We start from the raw sequence: 25,658 nt of genomic DNA, 5'->3' as shown, positions 1-25,658 counted from the left end.
TAGTTTAAAACAAAGACGATAACAGCCCTTTCCCAAAGCAAACCTCCTTCTTGCCTGGGGACTATACTGCCTTTGTAGGAGTAAGAAATTAGCCACAAGATTAGAAATTATGCTTTAGGAGTCATGCAGCTGGAGGCTGCAAGATTCTGCCCTCCCTAAGCTGCTCCTAAGATCAGTGCTTAAGATATTTTGCAGACCCCGCACTTGACAGATCAGCTGGCACCACCCACATCGATAAACTGGCTCATCTGATCTTGTGGCCCCCACCCAGGAACTGACTCAGTGCAAGAAGACAGCTTTGACTCCCTATGACTTCATCTCTGACATGACCAATCAGCACTCCTGGCTCACTGACGTCTCCCCACCCACTAAATTGTCCTTAAAACTCATCACTGAATGTTTGGGGAGATTGATTTGAGTAATAATAAAACTCTAGTTTCCTGCACAGCAGGCTCTTGTGAATTACTCTTTCTCTGTTGTGGTTCCCCTGTCTTGATAAATCGGCTCAGCCTAGGCAGCAGGAAAGGTGAACCCATTGGGCGGTTACAATTCTTCCCTTTTTTCAGGCTAAAAACCTTGGGAGTCACCTTTGTTCGTCACTTTTTCTCATGCCCCAAATCTAATCCATCAGTGGATCCTATGGCCTCAGTCACCAAGAGCTATCAGGAATCCAACCATCTTCCAACACTTCCTTCTACAGAACTAACTGTTGTTCTAAGCCATCATCATCTTTTACTTGGGATACTATAGTAGCTTCCTAACTGAGCTTCCTAACTGCAGCACTCTTCCTTATAGTTTATTCTCCACACTAAAATGGGAGTAATTCTTTTAAGACATGACTCATGTAACCAATAGGTAAGCTCCACAAAGGGAGGGATTTTCATTTACTTTTTTTGCTACTGTGTCCTTGGCATCTAGAACAGTTCCTGGCACATGATTGGTGATCAATAAATACTGAATCATGTCGCTCCTCTGCCTCCTACTTCCCAAAGTAAAAGCCAACATGGGCTGGGAACAGTGCCACTGAATCACGTCGCTCCTCTGCCTCCTACTTCCCAAAGTAAAAGCCAACATGGGCTAGGTACGGTGCCTCATGCCTGTAATCCCAAAACTTTGGGAGGCCAAGGTGGGATGATCCCTTTAGCCTAGGGCTTTGAGACCAGCCTTGGCAACACAGTGAGACCCCACCTCTACAAAAAATAAAAAATTAGCCAGGTGTGATAGCATGCGTCCATGGTCCTAGCTGCTTGGGAGGCTGTGACTCCCGAGGATCAGGTGATCCTGCTGGAGGATCACTTCAGCCTGGGACATTAAGGCTGCAGCAAGTCATGATTGCACCACTGCACTCCAGCTTGGGCCACAAAGTAAGACCTTGTCTCCTCCCACCTCAAAAAAAAAAAGAAAAAAGAAAAGCCAACGTCCTTATCACTGCCTACCAGACCTATGCTCTGCCCTCCCACCCCACCATTCCATTTCCCATTATTTCCCCCACCACACTATATATGACCTTATCTCTTATCACTCTCTATTTTCCTACTGCATTCCAAACCCACTGGATCCTTTCTATTCTTAAAACACACTATGCACACTTCCACTTCATGTCCTTTGCACATACTGCTCCTTCTGCCCAAAAGACACTCCCCTTGGATAACCTCATGACTCACCCCCTCACCTCCTTCAGGTCCCGGTTCCAATGTTGCCTTCCCAGGGAAGGATTCTCTGATGATCCCCCAGCACTCTTTACCTCTCTTCCTTTCTTTTTCTCCATAGTGCTTACAACTATCTAAGATACTATATTTAATTTAATTATCATGTTTACTCTTACTCTCCCCCAACTAGAATGCAAGCTCCTTGAAGGTAGAGAATTTTGATTGTTTTGTTCATTACTGTATCCCCAGAGGGAGATTAGTATGCCTGCCACTTAATAGGTAGATAAATATTTGCTAAATAAGTAGATGACTTGTTTTCATTTTCTCTTGACATTGTAAACAATGCTACAATGAACTTTATATGTATATCTTTATGAATTTATGGATACAGACTAAAAAGTGGGAAGGTTGTTTCAAAGGGTATATAAATATCTTATCTAATATATACTGCCAATTGACCTCCAAAATAGAGCTTCCAACTTTCAGTCTCACCAATAGTGTGTTAGAGAACCTGTCTCCTCTCACCTCCATCCTCAAAAGGACTGGTTTTTATCAATCTCTTCCATTTTGCCTATTGAATTAAAAAAAAAAAACATGCCTTGTTTTACATTGGGTTTCTTTAATTACTGGTGAAATTGACTATCTTTTCTTCCTTTCTTTCTCTCTTTTTTTTTTTTTTTTGAGACAGAGTCTTGCTCTGTTGCCCAGGCTGGAGTGCAGCGGCGCAATCTCGGCTCACTGCAAGCTCTGCCTCCTGGGTTCACGCCATTCTCCTGCCTCAGCCTCCCCAGTAGCTGGGACTACAGGCACCGCCACCACGTACTTTTTTTTCGTAGAGACGGGGTTTCACCTTGTTAGCCAGGATGGTCTCGATCTCCTGACCTCGTGATCCGCCTGCCTCGGCCTCCCAAAGTGCTGGGATTACAGGCACCAGCCACTGAGCCCAGCCTCTTTCTTTTTTTTCTTTAGTCACTTGTACCCCTGATGTTTCTCTCCCCTTAACAAAACCAAACAAAAAACCACTCCCTACTCATGGCTGCTTCCAGACCATACTTTTAGCTGGGGATCTTCAGTCCCACTGTAACCACTCAACCTAATTCTTTAAGCTCCAACCCCAGTATGTGTCCCTCCTTACCAACTATCCACACTTCTTACCCTTCTCCATACAATTCCCTGAGCCTAAAATGATTTCCCTCCCTTTCTCAAACTGGCAAACTTCCACTCAGCCTTCCAGAGTGAGCTTTCATGTCAGCGGCCCCTGCCCCACAACACCAATACAACCACTGGGAATGGGGGACACAGAATAAGTAACCACAAAAATGAATTTTTGCTCTACCTGTCTATGTAACCTCAATAATCAGATGAATTTCCATTAGCAAGAAATAGAGAAAAGGGTGAGGGTGTAAAGAGAGAAGCTTACAGTTTATAAAACAATCCCTACTAAGAAAAGGCAGCTGGTGAGATTCAATTCACCTATTGGCTCTTCCTTAGAATGAGAATTATAAAATCAATGAGAAGAGGGGACTAGCATATTTCAAATACCAACTCACTCTCCTCAAAAAAGAAGAAAAAAAAGCAACTGAAAAGGGACACCATATTGGGCGTTTCAAATATACCCAATCTAATAATCAGAATTTAACCAGCAAATTACATGGGATCTGAGAGGGCTTTTAGCTTTGTGGAAGGTTTTCTGCTCCTTCTAAAGTTTTCAGGAAGGTTAAAAAAAAAAAATCCTGAGAGTTTTCCCAAATCAAATGAAACAGCAAATGAAGTGAGGCAATGGTCCCGTACTCACGAAATTCACTGCTTACCATATTCCCCATCAATCTGAAACAGCTGGCTTGGTAGAATGATGGAATGGCCTTTCGAAGACTCAGTTACAGTGCTAGCTAAGTTGCAATACTTCGCAGGGCTGGGTCAAGTTTCTTTTTTTGGGAGGGGTGGTGGACAAAGTCTCGCTCTGTCACCCAGGCTGAAGTACAGTGGCAGGATCTCGGCTCACTGCCAACTCCACCTCCTAGGTTCAAGCAATTCTTGTGCCTCAGCCTCCCAAGTAGCTGGGATTACAGGGGCACACCACCATGCCCAGCTAGTTTTTGTATTTTTAGTAGAGACAGGGTTTCACCACGTTGGCCAGGCTGGTCTCAAACTCCTGACCTCAAGTGATCTACGCATCTTGGCCTCCCAAAGTGCTGGGATTATAGGCGTCAGCCACCGCACCCAGCCTCAAGTTTCTTTCTCTTGCATTTATTTATTAGATTGGGAACATAAAGGAAGTGGTAAAAAGACTCCACCTGAGTGAAACTAAAATGAATTCTCAGTTACTATGAGACGACATTTTCCTACTATGATAGATAATTAAATAATTCAGCTTTTAAAAATTTTCCTGGCCGGGCGCAGTGGCTCATGCCTGTAATCCCAGCACTTTGGGAGGCCAAGGGAGGCGGATTACAAGGTCAGGAAATCGAGACCATTCTGGCTAACACAGTGAAACCCCATCTCTACTAAAAATACAAAAAATTAGCCATGCATGGTGGCAGGTGCCTGTAGTCCCAGCTACTAGGGAGGCTGAGGCAGGAGAATGGCGTGAACCCGGGAGGCAGAGCTTGCAGTGAGCTAAGACCACGCCACTGCACTCCAAGCCTGGGCAACAGAGCGAGACTGTGTCTCAACAACAACAATAAAAAAATTATTTCACTCTTTAAAAATTGTTAGAAATGTGGTATGCACCTCTCACTGTTAGTGCCCCTTCATCTCCTACAGGGCTAATCTGATTCTACAAATGGAATAAAAGACAGAGTAAGACTTCTTTCAATGTTTAGAGTGGCCCAAAAATAACAAACACAGCCTATGAGCTAGGACCATGAGCCAGGAACTTTGGGGAACTTACACACGTAAAGCACATCAATGGTCAGTCTATGTCTTATGTTAATTATGAGGACTAAACTCTGATTTTTTTTTATCTTGCCCAAATTCCTATCTAAGCGGTCTGGGAGTCATGCCCACAGATGGGTTTTATTTAACCCTGTATATCATGATTTACTTTCCAACCTGACTCTGGCATAACATTAGGAGAGAAAGAAGAACATCAAAATATTTTACCCTGAAACACGTTTCTTTGCCATGTTTTGATGGCCCTGCAAAGCTGTTCTTTGTGGGGAAAATTTTGCATCTGTAAAGAATCTCTATTAACACAGCTAGAAGATCTTTTTCTTCCAGACCCTCCCAATCCTAAAGAGATTAACTAAGATCTGAACAGGAAACATTTGTCACCTATTGTCTCTAAGGGCAGCCACTATTAGACTTCAAAAGAACTTTGGTCTCTACAATCTTTATCTTAACCTGAACATTCCCTTTTTATCTATCCCAGGTTTTTAGGCAAACTCAACCAACTGTCAACCAGAAAATATTTAAATTCACTTATAGCCTAGAAGCTTTTGGCTTTGAGTTGTTTCACCTTTCTGGACAAACCAATGTATTTCTTAAATGTATTTGATGTCTCATGCCACTCTGAAATGTATAAAGCCAAGCTGCACCCTGACCACCTTGGACACATGTTCTCAAGACTTCCTGATGGCTGTGTCACGGGCCATGGTCACTCATATTTGGTTCAGAATAAATATCCTCAAATATTTTACAGAGTTCAACTCTTTTCATCGACAATTATTATTATTTATTATTTGAGATAGTGTCTTGCTCTGCCACCCAGGCTAGGGTGCAGTAGATTGATCATGGCTCACTGTAGCCTTAACCTCCTGGGGTCAAGCAATCCTCCCACCTCAACCTCTCAAGTAGGGACCATAGGTACATACCACTATGCCCAGCTAATTTTTTAAATTATTTGTACAGGTGAGTTCTCACTATGTTGCCCAGGCTACTCCTCAAATCCCTGGGCTCAAGGGATCTTCTCACCTTGGCCTTCCAAAGTGCTGGGATCACGGGCATGAGCTACCACACCCAGCCAAATTTATTTTGTTGGGGGAACAGGATCTCCATATGTTGTGCAGTCTGGTCTCCAACTCCTGGGCTCAAGTCTGCTTTGGCCTCCTGAGTACCTGAGACTGAAGGCATGAGCCATTAACTTTTTCCTTTCCCTAAATCTCTTAAGGAAAGACTAAGATAAGCAGGTCTCATTCATTCATTTATTCAAGTGCCAATGATTACAATATCCAGGCAAATGATTACAATATCCAGACATGATACCTAGAAATCAATGGCATTAAAACAGACAAGGTCAGCCTGGGCCTGGTTGCTCACACCTGTAATTCTAGCATTTTGGGAGGCCGAGGCAGGTGGATAGCTTAAGTCCAAGAGTTTGAGACTAGCCTGGGCAACATGGTGAAACCCTATCTGTACCAAAAATACAATAATTGGCCAGGCGTGGTGGTGGGCACCTGTATTCCCAGCTACTGAAATAGTGAGACATTTAAAATAATAAATACAGTTTTATAAACTTATTCACAGAAAGAAATGAAAATGATTTTTAACCATATAAAAAGATGTTCAACTTCATTCATAAGTCATAAAATCATGAATGACATTAAGAATTACATTGTGATACTATTGTTCACCTATCAGATTGGCACAAATCCAAGAGCCTGAGAACACTCAGTTGGCAAGATTGTGAGGGAGGATACACACTCATAAACTGCTACAGTAATGCATAATACCACAGTCCCTATGGATGGGAATTTGACGACATCAGCTAACATTAAACATGCATGTAATTTTTGGTCCAGTAACCACTGCTAGAAATTTATTCTAAAGACTCACTGACAAAAATACAAAAAGACATGCACACAGGCTATTGATTGAAGACAAACAATGGAGAACAATTCAGATACAGGCTTTACCTTGTTTGACTATACTTTGCTTTAATGTGCTTTGCAGATACTGCATTTATTACAAATTAAAGTTTTGTTGTTATCCTGCATTGAGCAAGCCTATCAGCGGCATTTTTCCAATAGCATGTGCTCACTTTATGTCTCTGTGTCACAGTTTTGTAATTCTCCAAGTATTTCAAAAACTCTTCCACTATTATTTTATCTGTTATGGTGATCTGTGATCAGTGATCTTACAAGTTACTACTGTAATTGTTTTGGAGTTCCACAAGCTACACCCATAAAAAGATGGCAAACTCAATAAATGGTGCTGGCTATCCACAATAGCAAAGACATGGTATCAACCTAAATATCCATCAAAGGAAGACAAAAGTGCTGTAATTCCAGCACTTTTGGAGGCCGAGGTGGGCGGATCACGAGGTCAGGAGTTCGAGACCAGCCTGACCAACATGGTGAAACCCCGTCTCTACTAAAAATACAAAAATTAGCCGGGCATGGTGGCACGTGCCTGTAATCCCAGCTACTCAGGAGGTTGAGGCAGGAGAATCGCTTGAACCCGGGAGGCGGAGGTTGCAGTGAGCCGAGATTATGCCACTGCACTCCAGCCTGGGTGACAGAGCAAGAATCCATCTCAAAAAAAGAAAATGTGGTACATATACATCATGGAATATTACGCAGCCATAAAAAAGAATGAGAGAATGTCCTTTGCAGGAACATGGATGAAGCTGGAGGCCGTTATCCTTAGCAAACTAACGCAGGAAAAGAAAACCAGATACCACATGTTCTCACTTATAAGTGGGCGCTAAATGATGAGAACACATGGACACATAGAGGGGAACAACAGACACTGGGGCCTACTGGAGGGTGAAGGACAAGAGGAGAAAGAGGATCAGAAAAAGTAACTATCAGGTACTAGGTTTAGTACCCGGATGATGAGATAATCTGTACACCAAACCACTGTGACATGAGTTTACCTATATAACAAACAGGCATATGTACCTCTGAACCTAAAAAAAAAAAAGTTAACAAATAAATAAATAAATGATGAAGGGATAAGTGGTAGCCATATGTAGAAGATTGAAACTGAACCTCTTCCTTACACCGTACACAAAAATAAACTCAGGCCGGGCACGGTGGCTCCTGCCTGTAATCCCAGCACTTTGGGAGGCTGAGGCAGGCAGATCACCTGAGGTCAGGAGTTCGAGACCAGCCTGACCAACATGGTGAAACCCTGTCTCAACTAAAAATACAAAAATTAGGCGGGCGTGGTGGTGTGCACCTGTAATCTCAGCTACTTGGGAGGCTGAGGCGGGAGCATTGCTTGAACCCGGGAGGCGGAGGTTGTGGTGAGTTGAGATCTTGCCATTGCACTCCAGCCTGGGCAATAAGAGCGAAACTCTGTCTCAAAAAAAAAAAAAGAAAGAAAAATGCAAATCAAAACAACAATGACATATCATCTCACATCTTTCAGAATGGCTATTATTAAAAAGTCAACCATGAAGGAAAGATACTGAGGAGATCCCTGACCCAAAGGAAATAGACTGCAGCACCGAATGGAAGACTTTGGAGTCACGGAAACTTTTCTTTTGAGCTATTTACAGCTTTTAACCATTAAGTAACAGACCAGGTGCAGTAGCTCATGCCTGTATTCCCAGCACTTTGGGAGGCCGAGGTGGGCAGATCACCTGAGGTCAGGAGTTCAAAACCAGCCTGGCAAACATGGTGAAACCCCATCTCTACTAAAAATGCAAAAATTAGCCAGGCATGTTGGCGGGCACCTGTAATCCCAGCTACTAGGGAGGCTAAGGCATGAGAATTGTTTGAACCTGGGAGGCAGAGGTTGCAGTAAGCGGAGATGGCACCACTGCACTCCAGCCTGGATGACTCTGCCTCAAAAAAAAAAAAAAAAAAAAAGACACAGAACTACCATTTGACCCAGCATTCCAATTATTGGTTATATACCCTAAGAAAATAAATCATTCTACCATAAAGCCACATACGCATATATGTTCATCACAGCACTATTCACAGTAGCAAAAACATGAAGTCAACCTAAATGCCCATCAACAGTAGACTGGATAAAGAAATCTCGATACATATACGCCATGGAATACTGTGCAGCCATAAAGAAAAACAAGATCATGTCCTTTGTGGCAACATGGTTGGAGCTGGGGGCCATTAACCTAAGCAAACACACACAGAAACAGAAAACCAAATACTGTACATTCTCACTTGTAAGTGAGTTATAAGGGAGCTAAACAGAAGAGCACATGGATACAGAGGGGAACAACAGACACCAGGGATTACTTGCGAGTGGAGGGAGGCAGAAGGGAGAAGATCAAAAACCTACCTATTGGGTACTATGACCATTACTTGGGTGATGAAATAATCTGTACGCCAAACTCCTATAACATGCAATTTACCCATATAACAAACCTGCACATGTACCCCTGAACCTAAAATGAGTAAATAAATAAAAGATGGCAAATTTAACTGACAAATGTTGTGTGTTTGGGCTGTTCCACAGACCAGCAATTCCCTGTCTCTCTCCCTCTCCTTAGGCCTCACTATTCCTTAGGACAAACAATATTGAAATTAGGTAAATTAATAACCCTACAATGGACTCATGAGAAAACTTTAATGGGTGAGAAGTTGCTTCTTAAGGAAGGGCAAAGAAAGTGGTTTCTTGAGATGGAATCTACTCCTAATGAAGATGCTGTGAACACTGTTGAAATGATAACAAAGGATATAGAACATTACACAGACTTAGCTGATAAAGCAGCAGCAGCATTTGACAGGGTTGATTGCAATTATTTTTTAATAGAGATTGGGTCTCATGAGGTTGCCCAGGCTAGTCTCAAACTCCTGGACTCAAGCAATCCTCCTGCCTTGGCCTCTCTAAGTGCTAGGATTACAAGTTAGAGCCACCATGCTCAGACACCTGAAACCAATTTTGGAAGAATTTCTGAGGGTAAAATACTATCAAACAGCATCATATGCTACAGAGAAATCTTTCACTAAGAGTCAACTGATAGGGCAAACTTAATTGTCTTAGGAAATTGGCACAGTCGGCTGGGCGTGGTGGCTCACGCCTGTAATCCCAGCACTTTGGGAGGCTGAGGCGAGCAGATCACGAGGTCAGGAGTTCGAGACCAGCCTGGCCAACATGGTGAAACCGTCTCTACTAAAAATACAAAAATTAGGCGGGCATAGTGGCCTGCACCTGTAGTCCCAGCTACTTGGCAGGCTGAGGCAGGAGAAATTGTGGAACCCAGGAGGCAGAGGTTGTGGTGAGCCAAGATTGCACCACTGCACTCCAGCCTGAGCAACAGAGCGAGACTCTGCCTCAAAAAAAAAAAAAAAAAAAAAAGGAAAAGGAAAAGAAATTGGCACAGCCACCAACCTTTTGCAACCACCACCCTGATCAGTCAGCAGCCATCAACATCAAGGCAAACAAAGATTCCCACTCAGTGAAGGCTCAGATGATCATTAGAGTTTTTAGCAATAAAATACTTTTTAATTAAGGTATGTACTTTTTTAAGACATAATGCTACTGCACACTTAATAAACTATAGTGTAGTGTAAACATTTATATGCATTATTAAACCAAAAAATTAGTGTGACTTGCTTTATTAAGATAATCACTTTACTGCAGTGGTCTGGAACCAAACTCACAATATCTCTGAGGTATACCTGTACAGAAAAGAATGATACATCTTCATATATGTCCCTGTGCAGTGATCTCCAGGATATATCATTAAGTAAAAAAAGCAAGTTGAAATAAAATGTTTTAGTATACTACTGTTTAAGAAAAGGAGTGGGGACACAAATATATTAGTATGTGTTTATATTTTTTTCAATGGAAGGATAAGCCATAAGATTTTTTTTTTACATAAGTAACACTATGTTTTTTTTTGTTTTTTTTTTTTTTGAGACAGAGTCTCGCTCTGTTGCCCAGGCTGGAGTGCAGTGGCATGATCTCAGCTCACTGCAAGCTCCGCCTCCTGGGTTCACGCCATTCTCCTGCCTCAGCCTCCCAAGTAGCTGGGACTACAGGCACCCGCCATCACGCCCAGCTAATTTTTTGTATTTTTAGAAGAGACAGGGTTTCACCGTGTTAGCCAGGATGGTCTCAATCTCCTGACCTCGTGATCCACCCGCCTCAGCCTCCCAAAGTGCTGGGACTACAGGCATGAGCTACTGCACCCGGCCTACACTATGATTATTTTTATATGCATCTTTTGATCCCATAAATCTGCTAGCAGTAAGGGCTTCTATATACAGAAGAAAAAATAATTCCCTTTCATCAGTGTAGTGCTGGGGACAGCCTCATACCACTTTTTTTTTTTTTTAAATAGTAATCGATGAGAGCAGAAGATAACAAAGTGAGGACAAAAGCAGATGCTGAATTTCAGTAGATAAACTCGATGCAGTGTGTTTGATTTAGAATTATGACTATGCTTTACACAAATACAAAACAAAATTAGTTTTTTAAGAATTCTTAAAAATACAAAATACAAGACTGGGTAGCTAGCTTGTGTTTTAAGTAGAGAACCAATCCAAGTGATTTTAAAACCAGTCATTTGATTGTACACTCCTAGTGGAACAGGCTGAAGAACAAAATAACTTATTTGGTTTATTTTCAAGTTCTTAAGGCAGGCACAGTGGCTCACGGCTGTAATGCCAGCATCTTGGGAGGCTGAAGCGGTAGGATCGCTTGAGACCAGGAGTTCAGGGCCTGCCTGGGCAACACTGCAAGACCCTCACCTGTACGAAAAAAATTTTTTAAAATACATAAATTTGAAAATCACATCTAAAAAAAAGTTAAAACATATTTCTAGCTCAATGAAAACAAGCTTGCTTGTGCCCCCAAATTTCTAAGCACCATATTTCCAAAATTCAATCCTCTTATGCCTATTTTAATTCTTAAATGAATGTACCATTCTAAGTTTGTTAATGTTCAAGAACAATGTTTTCAAACTGTATTTCTTGTCCTTAAGGGTAAGGAACATACCGCCGGGCGCGGTGGCTCATGCCTGTAATCCCAGCACTTTGGGAGGCCAAGGCGGGTGGATCACAAGGTCAGGAAATCGAGACCATCCTGGCTAACACGGTGAAACCCCGTCTCTACTAAAAAATACAAAACATTAGCAGGCCTTGGTGGCGGGTGCCTGTAGTCCCAGCTACTCGGGAGGCTGAGGCAGGAGAATGGCGTGAACCTGGGAAGCGGAGCTTGCAGTGAGCCGAGATCGTGCCACTGCATTCCAGCCTGGGCAACAGAGCGAAGAATCCGTCTCAAAAAAAAAAAAAAAAGGCTAAAGAACATATTTTACACATGCTTGATTTAATCATTCAACAAATATTTAATGTGGGCTTCTGCTATAAGCCTACCATGAATGAGGCACTGTGCCAGCTACGTCCTTGTTACACAATGGCCTCCTTCATCGTACATGCTGGTAATGGATGACTGAAGGACATGGCGTGGAATTGTGGTCTTCCTGACATCCTGCTGCCCTTCTCCCACTGTGATGCCTGAGGGGTTTGGTGACAGGAATGGACTAACCCATTCCCAGTTCCAGAGATGCCTCCTATTTTAACTCCATCTGGTTAACCTACCCTCCTTGCCATGATGGTTGGTTAAGATAAGCCTGGCCTCAGCAAATTGGCACTGGAATTCCTCTGCAATTCTGTGTTGAAAAATCAACTAGGGATAATGAGAAAGAAACTGAAGGGAGACTTATTTGCTCAGGGGTTCTCGGGAGAAAAGTGTCCTTACTATTAAATGCAGCTGGGCATGGTGGCTCATGCCTACAATCCCAGCACTTTCAGAGGCTGAGGTGGGTGGATCACTTGAACGCAGAAGTTCGAGACCAGCCTGGGCAACATGGTGAAATTCTATCTCTAGCAAAAATACAAAATTTGCTGGATGTGATGGCATGCACCTGTAGTCCCAGCTACTTGGGAGGCTGAGGTGGGGGAATCACCTGAGCCTGGGGAGGTCAAGACTGCAGTGAACTTTGATTGTACCACTGAACTCCAGCCTGGGCGACAGAGTGAAACCCTCTGTCAAAAAAAAAAAAAAAAAAAAAAAAAAAAAAAAAAAAAAAAAAGAAGCTATTCTGAAACAGAAGAGTCACTCTCAGGTAGCCAGGCTTCCTCACTCAGTGTCTCGGACTTGTTCTCAGAAATACAAAATAGTTCAGCAAACCACCACGGCACATGTTTACCTACGTAACAAAGCTGCACTTTCTGCACATGTATCCCGGAACTTGAAGTAAAATAAAATTTTTAAAAAAAGAAAAGAAAGAAAGAAATATATAGATATAGATATAGATATATATAGATATGTGTGTGTGTGTATATATTTATACACACACACATATATAAAATAGCACTACAGTACCAATAAAATGCACACAAATCACTGTTAATTCCAAGGCAGGGTTTACATTGTGTTTATTTTAAAACCAACAAAAACAACCAGAAACTGGATGCTATTAAGGTATTGATAATTTTGCGGTAATATTTACATTTTGGTTATGCTTTTTAAAAGTTTTTACCTGTCAGGTATACACTGTAAAATTATGCAGATAAAATTGTTTTGAATTTGCTTAAAAATACTCCAGAATTTTTTTTTTAAAGACAGGGACTGAGGTGTAGTGAATGAAAGAATTATAAAATATTGAAGATAATGGGTAAATGATAGTTTATTAAATTGTTCTATTTTTGTAGTTTAACCCATAAAAGCTTCAAAATAATAATGATCATAATAATATTTCACATTATGATCCTATATATAAGAAGCTGTCTTGTGTACTGAAGAGCATGATACATTTCTAAGTGTTTATTAAGTAAATCAGTGATAGTATCCAGGTCCCAAGAAGATATATTTGTCTACGCATAACACATGCAGTCACGCACGTACTTAAAATGGACTTGAATCTAATTCAACGCTGTGATTTTTACAGCTATAAAAACTGAAGTCTAAGTCTGGGTGTGGTGGCTCATGCCTGTAATCCCAGCACTTTGGGAGGCTGAGGCATGTGGATCACTTGAGGTCAGGAGTTCAAAGACCAGCCTGGCCAACATGATGAAACTCCATCTCTACTAAAAATACAAAAAATTAGCCAGACATGGTGGCTCGTGCCTGTAGGCCCAGCTACTTGGGAGGCTGAGGCAGGAGAACAGCTTGAACCCAGGAGGCAGAGGCTGCAGTAAGCCGAGATCACACCACTGCACTCCAGCCTGGGTGACGCAGGGAGATTTTGTCTCAAAAAATCAAAAACAAAACCAAAAAACTCAAGTCTAATACATTCATACTTTTGTATTGTGACCTAAGTAGTAATTCTAGTTTTGTTATTTTTGTCAACAATGTATCTTAAAATTCAAACTACAAGCCTACAGTGGCATCCAAGACCTATTATTCTCAGTTCTTAGAATGAACTGCTGTCCATCCTCAACTTGCAAGACCACTCAGGAGCATCTGGCACTTTCTTTCTTGTAAAGCATCTTCCACCCTCTCTCTTCCAGCCTCACACTCCTTGGTTTCTTTCTCCCTCTGGCTTCTGTGCTGGGACTTCTTTGCTTATTCAAGTTCTAAGGTTTTACCCTTGGCCCTCCCTCTTTCCTCACTCTTTCTCTGTGGGTTTTTTTTTTTTTTAACTTTTATGCTGAATGTCCCCTTAGAGCCATATTTCTAAGCCAGACTTAAATCCACCCTAGACTCCAAAATCAAATAGCTATACCCATCACCAAAAACTCAGTGGGTGCCCAAATGAAATATCTGCCCTGCTTCAGTTCTTATTTGCTTACTGGTACCTGCACCCACGGTAGTCACACTGCTGCCATACATCTGGTCACCAGGTACTGGAGATATTTGCAGTCATCACTTCCTTTCCATGTTCAAAGCTAAAGTCTTAGTTCTAGCCTTCATCCTCTCCTTTCTGATCATTTGCAAGTGTCTCTTAAATGATGAGTACTCCAGAATCATCGCTACAGTCTGACTGTCTCCCCCAAATTCTCATGCTGAAATTCTAAACCCAATGTATTGGTATTAGATGGTAAGGCCTCTGGGAAGTGATGAGGTCATGGGCAGAGCCCTCATAACTGGGATTAGTAACCTTATAAAATAGGTCCCAGTGAGATCTTTGCCACTTCTACACAACAAGCAGGGATCACCTACAAACCTGGAAATGGACCCTCGCTAAACACTGAATCTGCTAGCATCTTGATCTTGGACTTCCCAGCCTCCAGAACTGTGAGAAATAAATTTCTGTGGTTTATAAACTACCCAGTTGATTGTATTTTGTTAAAGTAGCCTGAACTAAGATAGTCATCTTTCTAAATGCAAAGCTAATCATGTTACTTCCTTCCTTAAAATTCTCCTATGACTTCCCTGTCTGAAGGTCCACACTCCCTTATAGCTCTCAAGGGTAGTCAGCTGATCTCTCCCCACTATTCTTACTGCAATCACTTTGCACAATCCTGAAATTCCAGTCTGCAGCACAAACCTCCACCTAACTCTCTGAGCTGCTACACGCCTCAAGATCACTGCTCTTCTGGTTTCTCTCCTCCTATGAAGATTACATCACTCATTATTCATTCAACAGACATGTACTGAATTCTGTATTAGGATACAACAGTGGAGATGGACACTACCTAGCCTCAAGGAGTTTATAGCTTGGGGATACTTGGGGAGTTTATAGCAGAGGATATTAAATAAGTAAGCCATTGGGTAGGGAATGGGACAGAATAATCTCCCCAGGAAGTAACATTTGGGTGCATCTGCATTTTCTTACACTACCATCTCCTACTTCTTCACAAACTTATTTAGAGGTGCCCCTCCCCCCACCTTTTTTGGGGGCATATCTGAGTTTTAAAATGGCTTATAAGATTTTGTCCTGTATTTCCTCTTTCTAAAATTCACAATCCTAGCAAAAACCTAATTAGATTTCAAAGTCAGCATTTCCTAAGCACCCCCACCTCAGCACAGCCACCCTGCCAGGCCAAACTGACCTCTCCCTCCCTCAGGCCCCTGGATACAAGGCTCCAGCTGACATTGGGTCACCCTAACCTTTCCCGGCCTAGCTCTGAGCAGCTTCTATATGGGCTGAGAATCCCTAAGGGCAGGAACACCACCCTTCCATCTTTAAATCGCCACCAACACAGTACAGGCCCACAGTAAATAAAGCTTTACATGTTTAAAGGGCAAAAATTCATTCTTTAAAGGTAAATTACTTAGTAAACTGAGAACAAATTTGTATAAACTTCTTGAATAACAATCGTGCAATATCTATAAAAACTGTAAAGGGCTGGAAATACCACTTCTAGTTAAGGTTCTACAGAAATCCTAGTAGTGGGCATAAAAAATCATGTCCAAGGATTTCTTGGCCATCAGCAGATACCTGGGGAAAAAATTACGGCACATCCTACCGTGGTAGAGCCCATCTCCAGTAGTTAGAAAGAGGAGGCAGACCTCTCCATATCAACATTGAAAGATGTCTATAAATTGTAAGATGACAGCTATACTAAAATCTTGCCATTTATTTTTTTAAAAGAAAAAAAAGTATGTGCTCACAGCACAAGGAAAAAATTCTAAGATACAACCAGAAACTTTACTTCTGGGGGAATGAGACTAGAAGCAAAGAGGAGAAACCACCCATTTCTACCTTAAACTTCCTATTACTGAATTTGTTAGAATGTGATGTCATGTGTTTTAAATTTTATTTTTATTTTTTATTTTGAGATGGAGTGTCGCTCTGTCACCTAAGCTGGAGTGCAGTGGCGCGATCTCGGCTCTCTGCAACCTCCGCCTCCGGGGCTCAAGAGATTCGCCTGTATCAGCCTCCCAAGTAGCTGGGATTACCCGCGCCCGCCACCACGCCTGGCTAATTTTTGTTTTTTTTTTAAGTAGAGATGGGATTTCACCATGTTGGCCAGGCTGGTCTCGCCTCCTGACCTCAAGTGATCCGCCCACCTCGGCCTCCCAAAGTGCTGGGATTACAGGCATGAGCCACCACGCCCCGGCCGTTTTAAATTTTAAACACAAACACAGGTCGGGCTCAGTGGCCCACGCCTATAATCCCAGCACTTTGGGAGGTCAAGGTGGGAGGATCCCTTAAACCTAGGAGTTTGAGACTAGCCAGTGCAATATAGTGAGATCCCATCTCTACAAAAAATACAAAAATTAGCCAGGTGTGGTGATTTATGCCTGTGCTACTCAAGAGGCCAAGGGGGAAGGATCACTTGAGCCCAAGAGTCCAAGGCTGCTGTGAGCTAGGATTGCGCCACTGCACTCCAGCCTGGGTGACAGAGCAATACCCTAGCTCTTAAAAACACACATTCACACAAACATAATCGCTAAAGTAAAAAGGTATTTTTTACACGAAAGGGTACATTATTTTACTAGCTTCTTATTTAGGAAACTGAAATATTTTTTAAATTCTGGGGTTTTTTTTAAGCTGCTATATTCATAGCTTATTCACTGCTATATTCCCTACACCCAGAATACAGACACAGGGCAGGCACTCAGTAAATATTTGTTGAATGAAAAACTGCTGTACAATCATAAAACCAGTTGTTCAGAGGGGGAAAGTATCTAATAACTGCTTCACAAACTCACAGAAGCAAAAAAATCCCTTCAGAAGGTATTTTAGGGCTGGGTGTGGTGGCTCATGCCTGTTATCCCAGCACTTTGGGAGGCCTAGGCAGGTGGTTTGCTTGAGCACAGGAGTTCAAGACTAGCCTGGGCAACATGGAGAAACCCTGTCTCTACAAAAAATTTAAAAATTATCCAGGAGTGGCGCCATGTGCCTGTAGTCCCAGCTACTCCAGGGGCTGAGGTGGAAGGATTACATGAGCCCAGGAGGCAGAGGTTGCAGTGAGCTGAGATCACCCCACTGCACTCCAGCCTGGGTGACAGAGGAAGACTGTCTCAAAAAAAAAAAAAAAAAAAAAAAAAAAAAAAAAAAGAGAGAGAGAGAGAGAGATTTTAACAGTTTAGCTCCCAATCTGGATGAGTTAGGATTTTTTTTAAGCAAATATTTAAAGAGCAAACTCTCATCACATAAGCAATCTTCAAACTCTCCCGAATTTGTCCAAAAAAGAGCTCCTTCCACATCAGTTTAATTCACAACCTGGAGTGTGGCACATGCCTGGTCATAAATACAAATAATAAAAAGATACATAAAGCTTTGGGAGAAAAACACAGCTCGTATAATAGAAGAAAATCAATAATGGGCAATGAGCCTTAATTATGGTCTATTTCAAAGTGCTTATTTCTGCAGGTAATTAACTTTTAGCTTGAACCGGTAAGATCAACTTCATCTTTTCTTTGAAAGCCAACGCCTCTAACAAGCAGCCTTTTTATCTTTAGATCCTAAATGAATGTCCCAAAGATGGTAAGCCCTCCATGACTGTTGATAGTGCTGATGGGAGAAGTGAGATACCTGGGAGAAGGAACAACAAGCAAGGTTTTAGGCTTAAGAGACTTGGATAAACTCTCCAAGAAAAAAAAAAAAAAAGCCTTGAACAAACTCGAGGGTTTGTTTGTTTGTTTTTAAGGAAGATACAGACGATTTAACGAAATGTGAATGCACTGGAAAGGATTATTTATATAAATAACTACCACTATGGAACACAGCTCCCTCTCCCTGCATTTTCCTTCCCAAGGAAAGCACTTTAACAACTTGTTTCAGAACACTTGGATCCAGCAGTCTACTCAATTCTCAAAACCCACCGACTTCCTGGACTATTTTTTCAATCACTGTTTTTCATTCTAAATCTTTCTTTGAGATGGTAATTTAGTCCCAACTAAGAAAACACAATGGCCCAAACAGACTGTCACCAAATACCAGTAATATTTAGAGGAGGGGAGAGGGGTTAAAATATTCTCCATCAGAGTAATGTAACTGGTGTTTAGCAAGTGTGTGATTGATGTAAATAAAATAACAAACCTTTCAGACTGCCCTGCAATCTTTCTTCAACCCTACAGGTTCTTTAACAACTGGAAGTAAATTCTTCCAAGGTGTACACACACTCAGACATTTCTTCCACTAGCAATGACTGTCCAGGAAAGAATGTTTTGAATTCATTGGGAAATCTCCACCAACAATTCACTTAGTAAACGTGTTGCTCAAAGGGCCCATGCCCTGGTCTCTGCCCTCCCCTTCACTCTTGAGAGCAGGGGTCCTGTTTCACATTTCTCGGTGACCACAGTCTTAGGTATGAAACAGGTGCTCAGCAAGTAATTTTGCCATTTCATGGAACTGCACAACTCAAAAAGAAAAATCTTTGGAAATCATCTAAAATCAATACACGTGTTTAGTTTGGCTAATAAACAGCTGCAAATTATGATTTTAAAAAAAAACAAACAGGTTTTCCAGCTGAACGAATTATACAGAACTTGGAAGCCAGCGTGAACCTGCCGCGAAGCTACTACTGTCTGGACTGAGGGGGCAGCTGTGCCAGAAAGGAACGCAGCCCATCCTGGGCTCCCGAAGGCGGGCGGCGGGGAGAATGGCTAGTGCCGCGTCCGAGGACTGGAGCTCGGCCGGGAGGAGAGGGTTGGACCCCCGAGGGGCTAGGGGCGCCCGCAGCCGCCGTGCCCGGGAGGGGCGCCCGTTTCCTTGACAACCGCGCCAAGGGCGCAGCCCTTCCTCTGGGACGGGGGAGGGGAGAGAAAACGAGGGGACCCCCTGCGCCAAGGCGGCGGCGGCCAAGGGTGTTTCCTGGGCGCAGCAGCCGCAGGCCTGGCTCGCGGGGCCCTGTCCGCCCGCGGCCCGCGCCTACCGTGTATCCCCGCTCCAGGTCGCTCTCCTCATAGCGAAAGGACGGGATGTAGACCTCCATGGCCGCGCCGGCCAGCCGGCTGAGGGCGAGTTGGGGGCAGGCTCACCGCCGCGGCCGCCGCTCCGCCCACGGCCGGGCCGCCCCGCCTCCCGCCCCGCTGCGCCCCCGGGGCCCCGAGGCTGCGGGCCGGACTCAGGTCTGCGGGCTGACCCGGCCGCTCCCGCGCCCTGGGCGTGCCGGGGGCCGGAAGCAGAGGGCGCAGGGCTCCAGGCGCCTGGGTTTTGGGCCTAACGGGCGGTGGAGATCAGCTGGGCCCGAAAGAGGCGGGGCCAGAAAACCTGAGTCTGCAGAAACGGGGTGTGCGCGCCAACGCGCTGGGCGCGGGGACTGGGCCGCACCCGGCGCTCCCTGACCTGTGGACTCCGGCTGGAGCTTGATTTGCAGTTTGCTAGACGCCACCATTAACAGATTGCCAGACAGCAAAGAATAGAAAGCGTGGCGCTTTTAACTTTTGTTTTGGTTGGTTTAATTTTTTTTTTCCCTCTCGGCTGGCATTAACAGCGGTGAACCAGCCGGCTTATACCAAGACTCTCCGATTTCCCTTCGATTCGAAGGTCAGCGTCTCCTGAGTTAGACGTCGAATCTGAGAATGGTGGTGTACCACAGAGCTCGAAAGTGAGCCCGAAAGTTGGCCGGTCACTAAGACAAACGCTCTGGCTTCACGCTGCAGTTCTAAAATGCCGCCTTTAACTGTGAGGGAAAAACAGAATACGGAAAAAAAAAAGGACTGAACCCGTGCCTCGGACCAGGGTCTAGTAGGCTGAAGGTACCTAAAAGATTAAATGTCCCGGCGGGGGAGGCTTGATTATCAAGTTAGTCAAGTAGACGTTGGGTTTCTTCTTTAGGTTAGCGCACCGAGCAGAATAGAAACGTGGACGTGACTTGTAGGTCACTGAGAAGTGACCTCAGCCATCCAGGAAAAAAGTAACCAGCCAGCGAGCTTTCTTGGACTGTAAACAATTGCACTTAACTCCGTTTGTCCTTGAGTGCAGAGGACATTTCAGCTTAGCAAACCCTAGACTTTATAATGGGACCCTGAGCCGTGCAACAGAGGGATAAGGCAGCTTCTCGTTTTAGGAACTTACCTGATGTGGACCCCTCTACATTAGTCTCATCTGAAGATCCGTCCTCCTAACCCAGCACTCACACATTTGCAGCTCCAGGATGTGCCCTTCTCTCAAAACTCTGTGCCTTAGCTGTGCCCTGTGACTACACACCTTTCTTTTACTTCTGGCCAGCACCTCCTGAGGTAACTAACCAGCTCTGTGGATGATAAGCTATCTGAGTTCAGAGCCCAGCTTTTAGGTTACCTTAAGCCTCTGGTGACTATACACTGTATGTGTGATTTATTTATCTACCCTACCTACTAGGTTTTAGGGCAAGCATGCTTTTAAAAACTCGTCATCTCGTGGTTGGCATAGTATCCAACACGTAACTTATGTAAGTACTCGTCTTTACAGAACTAGTGGAATGCAGCAGGTACTATGTTCGGTATCACATAATGTCTCATTTCATCTCTATAACAATCACATGGCCGGGCACGGTGGCTCATGCCTGTCATCCCAGCACTTTGGGAGGCCGAGGTGGGTGTATCACCTGAAGTCAAGAGTTTGAGATCAGCCTAGCCAACATGATGAAACCTTGTCTCTACTAAAAATGCAAAAATTAGCCAGATTACAGGGTGGTTACTCACCCCTGTAATCCCAGCTACTTGAGAGGCTGAGTGGGAGAATTGCTTGAACCCATGAGGCGGAGGCTGCAGTAAGCCGAGATCACGCCACTGCACTCCAGCCTGGGTGACAGAGCAAGACCCTGTCTCAAAAAACAAAAACAAAACAAAAAACCAGTCACATGAGGAAGCGTTATGATAAGACACAACATGAGTTTCAAGGGCCTCCCACCTCAGCCTCCCAAGAATCAAGTTTTTAATATGCTTTCCATAATATCCTACAACCTGTTAGTAGCCTAAAATATATATTTTGATAAAGGCATTTACCTGTTGGACTTAGGCAGAAATGTGTGATTCCATGAAGGTCTGATAAATGGTCCAAATGATATCCATTTGCTGTATTCCACTAATAGCTGTGTATAATTTACTTTTCCCTTGCTGAAAATGTATACAAACTATCAATGTGTGGGTGTGTTCTTGAGGGTCTATTAGCCCAGCCATAAATGGTAATTGTTACGATTTCAGTTATTATAGATGGCATAATTCAGGCTCACGGGAAGTAAGTATGAAATTACTAGCTAATAATTAGAAGAACTAAATTTCTAACCAAATTCTGTGAGTCTTCCAGCCACCGAGGAAAGGGAGAATAGAGCACCAAAGTAAAAGAACATGGCAAATGTATTTTCCTGTTGTTCCTATGTTATCTTTTAATCCAACTCTACAATCTGTAACAGGCCAGCTAAATATCTTTTCCTCAAAACATTAATAAAAATGCATGCTAAATACAAATATAAAACATTGAACAGTTAGTATCTATTAATAGAAGCAAACACTTTTCAGGAGCAAAATAACAAAATTCTGCTGGAATCTGGGTATAAAATTCTTACACTAAAAGTACATTTACTTAGTATTGGGTAGAAATATACTTCAACAAATTGAGATAAACTGCTTTAACACTAACATTTAGAAGTTTTGACTAAAATGTAAATCGAATATATTATACATTCAGCATTCAATTATAAGATTAATACATCATGACAAAGTAAGATTTATCCCAGAAATGTAAAGATGCCTAAACATTAGGACATCTTTTGATGTATTTCACAATATTGTCAGATTAAAAAATATCCCAATAGATTCTGGAAAAAAATTAATGAAACAGTACAACTATTCACACAAATTCTTAGGCTAGAAGTAGCAAGAAATATCTTTAATTTGATAGATTAATGTCTTAGTCCCTTTTCTGCTGATGGAACAGGATATCACAGACTGGGTAATTTATAAAGAATAGAAGCTTATTTGGCTCAGAACCTGGGAAGTCGAAGAACATGGCCCTGGCATCTGTGAAGGTCATCTCATAGCAGAAGGGCAAAAGAGCATATGAGAGAAAGAATAAGGGGCTGGGTTCACTTCTTTAACAATCTGCTTTGAGAGAACATCAAGGGGGAAGGTTACGTTGAGAGAAATGAAGGCAAGAGAGAGGGGACAGGCATAAATTGGAGGATTTAGATGTGATGAGGTTAAAAGCAGATTTTCTGTTAATGAAGGAGAGAAGAAATGAGAAAGTAGTGAAAGGAGGAAAGTTAAGTTTCAGAAATGCTGACATTAATTTTTAGTGTACTGGCAGTTTTTAAAAAAGAATTACTTCAATATGAGCAAAAATTTGGAAAGAAACGCTTCAGATACCTTTGCTATCTTAACTCAGAAACCTGTACAACAGGCCAGGCGCGGGTACAGTGGCTCATGGCTGTAATCCCAGCCTGGGCGTCTCAGCAAGACCCTGTCTCAAAAAAAAAAAAAAAAAATACGAGTTGCATTTAAAAAGACTGTTGTACAGGTTTTTTTTTTTTTTTTTTTTTGAGATGAGGTCTTGCTGAGGCTGGAGTGCAATGGCGTGATCTTAGTTCACTGCAACCTCCACCTCCTGGGTTCAAGCGATTCTTCTGCCTCAGCCTCCTGAGTAGCTGGGACTACAGGCACGTGCCACCATGTCTGACTAATTTTTGTATTTTAGAGACAGGGTTTCACCATGTTGGCCAGGCTGGTCTTGAACTCCTGACCTCAAGTGATTCACCCCCACCGGCCTCCCAAAGTGCTGGGATTACAGCCATGAGCCACTGTGTTTGCGCCTGGACTGTTGTACAGGTTTCTGAGTTAAGATAGCAAATTGAAAATATATAACTAATTTCAACCTTCTAGCCCCAGTATAAATGCAAGTAATTTTCCCCTTTTTTTTAAAACCCACAGAGATAGAAAAAATAGGAGAGGAGAGAGCAAGACATTTGTCAGCTGAAAAGCAGATAGAAAGGAAGAAACATTTTTAGCAAACGAGAAATCCCAATCTTAAACCAACAGCAGGAAAAACAGAACCAACCTGATTTACACAGCATAATACTCAAAAGGCGCCACAAAAGGAACAATAGGTACCTCTAGAATGGAAGGTAATTGGCTAAAATAAGGAATCTTGGTAAAAACTGAGAATCAGGAAGATCCATTGTTCCCTCTACATCTGGAGAATATTTCCTATAGAGAGGGAAAAAGAAACAATCTTTGCATTAGAAGTTGACTGGCCCGCCGGGTGTGGTGGCTCACACCTGTAATCCCAGCACTTTGGGAGGCCAAGGCAGTTGGATCACCTGAGGTCCGGAGTTTGAGACCAGCCTGACCAACATGGAGAAACCCCATCTCTACTAAAAATGCAAAATTAGCCAGGTGTGGTGGTGCATGCCTGTAATCCCAGCTACTTGGGAGGCTGAGGCAGGAGAGTTGCTTGAACCTGGGAGGAGGAGGTTGCAGTGAGCAGAGATCATGCCATTGCACTCCAACCTGGGCAACAAGAGTGAAACTCCAAAGAAGTTGACTGGCCCAGCTGAGGGCAGGGATACTTTTATAAAAAATAATTGGAGTCTGAGGGTAAGTGATCATACACATACTTAATAATGAATGCTGACACTCTATAAAGGCTGGCAGCAACACCTTTACCTGCTAGGCAGGCAACAGGAAATGTATTCTCTGGGGGAATCTAAATAGCTCAATAGGAAAAACTTCAAAGATATCAACATTGAAAGTCTCCTACAAATAGTCCAATGAGATCACTCTTCAGTGATGCTCTAAGTTGACAGGCCCCATAACTACTCCCAAAGCTTCCAGTCAGCTTTCAAATCCCACTGCTAATCATGAAGAGACATCTAACAAGTAACATATCTGAGGAAAGCATCTAACATGGAAGATATACCAAAATAGAAAAACAATTTGGAAGAAACAAAAACCAGGAGGGGGGAAAAAACTTAGAAAGTAAACTATCACTAATATTTTCAGAGAGATACAGGAAGACATTGCATCTATGAAACAAGAACAGGAAGCTGTTAAAAACAGAAACAATCAGAAAACAGAAAAAGAACTCCTAGAAAGTAGAGCAAAATGACAGAGATGAAAAATAGGAGCAAAAATCAAATCCAGGTCATCCAATATTCAAACAATGGAAATTCCAGAAAGAGAAGACAGAGAATACAGAAGAAAGGAAATCATGGGTGAAATAACTCAAGAAAATTTCCACACCAGAATGTCATGTTTCCAGATTGAAAGTCCCCACACAGGATGAAAACAAACACATGCTATTACAAATCTTTTTTTTTTTTTTTTTGAGACAGTGTCTCACTCTATCACCCAGGCTGGGGTGCAGTGGCACGATCTTGGCTCACCCACAACCTCCACCTCCTGGGTTCAAGCAATTCTTGTGCTTCAGCCTCTAGAGTAGCTGGAATTACAAGCACATACCACCATGCCGGGCTCATTTTTTTTTTTTTTTGTCTTTTTAGTAGAGACAGGGTTTTGCCATGTTGGCCAGGCTGGTCTTGAACTCCGGACCTCAAATGATCTGCCCACCTTGGCCTCCCAAAGTGCTGGGATTACAGGCGTGAGCCATGGCACCTGGCCACTGTTAAAAATCTTTACGTTATTTCAGAACACTGGAGATAAGATCTTCAAGGAGAGGAAGAAAACAGCTCATTCATACACAAAAGATTAGACAAATCAGCGTTTTGGAATTCTCCACAGCAACACTGGAAGCTAGAAGATAATGAATGAAGCAATGTCTTCAAAATTCCAAGAGAAAATTTTTCTAATCTATACTCAAATTATCTATAAAAATTAGGGTAAAGTCTTAAAAATAGGTTAGGCACAGTGGGTAAAGTCTTAAAAATAGGTTAGGCACAGTGGCCCACACCTGTAATCCCAGCAATTTAGGAGGCCGAGGTGGGTGGATCACCTGAGGTCAGTAATTTAAGATCAGCCTGGCCAACATGTTGAAACCCCAAAATCTCTACTAAAAATACAAATTTAGCTGGGCATGGTGGCTTGTGCCTGTAATCCCAGCTACTCAGGAGGCTGAGGGAGGAGAATCGCTTGAACCTGGGACGTGGAGGCTGCAGTGAGCCGAGATCATGCCACTGCACTCCAGCCTAGGTGACAGAGCAAAACTCCTTCTCAAAAAAAAAAAATAATAATTGACTTTTGATGTATTTGTTTTTTTTGTTGTTTTTTTTTTTATTGATCATTCTTGGGTGTTTCTCGCAGAGGGGGATTTGGCAGGGTCACAGGACAATAGTGGAGGGAAGGTCAGCAGATAAACAAGTGAACAAAGGTCTCTGG

General features: G+C 42.8%; 1 protein-coding gene across 5 annotated transcripts in view; it reads right to left on the bottom strand.

Annotated features, from left to right (window-relative positions):
* The window catches only part of SNX24 (sorting nexin 24), a 173,570-nt gene extending 148,191 nt beyond the window's left edge, over positions 1 to 25,379 (bottom strand). The window contains exon 1 of one of the 5 annotated variants that reach the window (XM_063604606.1): positions 19,280 to 25,379. In XM_063604606.1, coding sequence (XP_063460676.1) covers positions 19,280 to 19,339 — 60 coding nt within the window. In that variant the 5' untranslated portion in view covers positions 19,340 to 25,379. The remainder of the gene's footprint in view (positions 1 to 19,279) is intronic. The other 4 variants (XM_034960409.3, XM_055112586.2, XM_034960410.3 and 1 more) reach the window with 4 other exon arrangements.
* Positions 25,380 to 25,658: the final 279 nt, after the last annotated feature.

The sequence above is a fragment of the Pan paniscus genome, chromosome 4 (genome assembly GCF_029289425.2).
Source record: "Pan paniscus chromosome 4, NHGRI_mPanPan1-v2.0_pri, whole genome shotgun sequence".
NCBI classification, from domain to species: Eukaryota; Metazoa; Chordata; class Mammalia; order Primates; family Hominidae; genus Pan; species Pan paniscus.
Note: the sequence above shows the minus strand (reverse complement) of the source record. Positions and strands in the feature narration are given on the sequence as shown.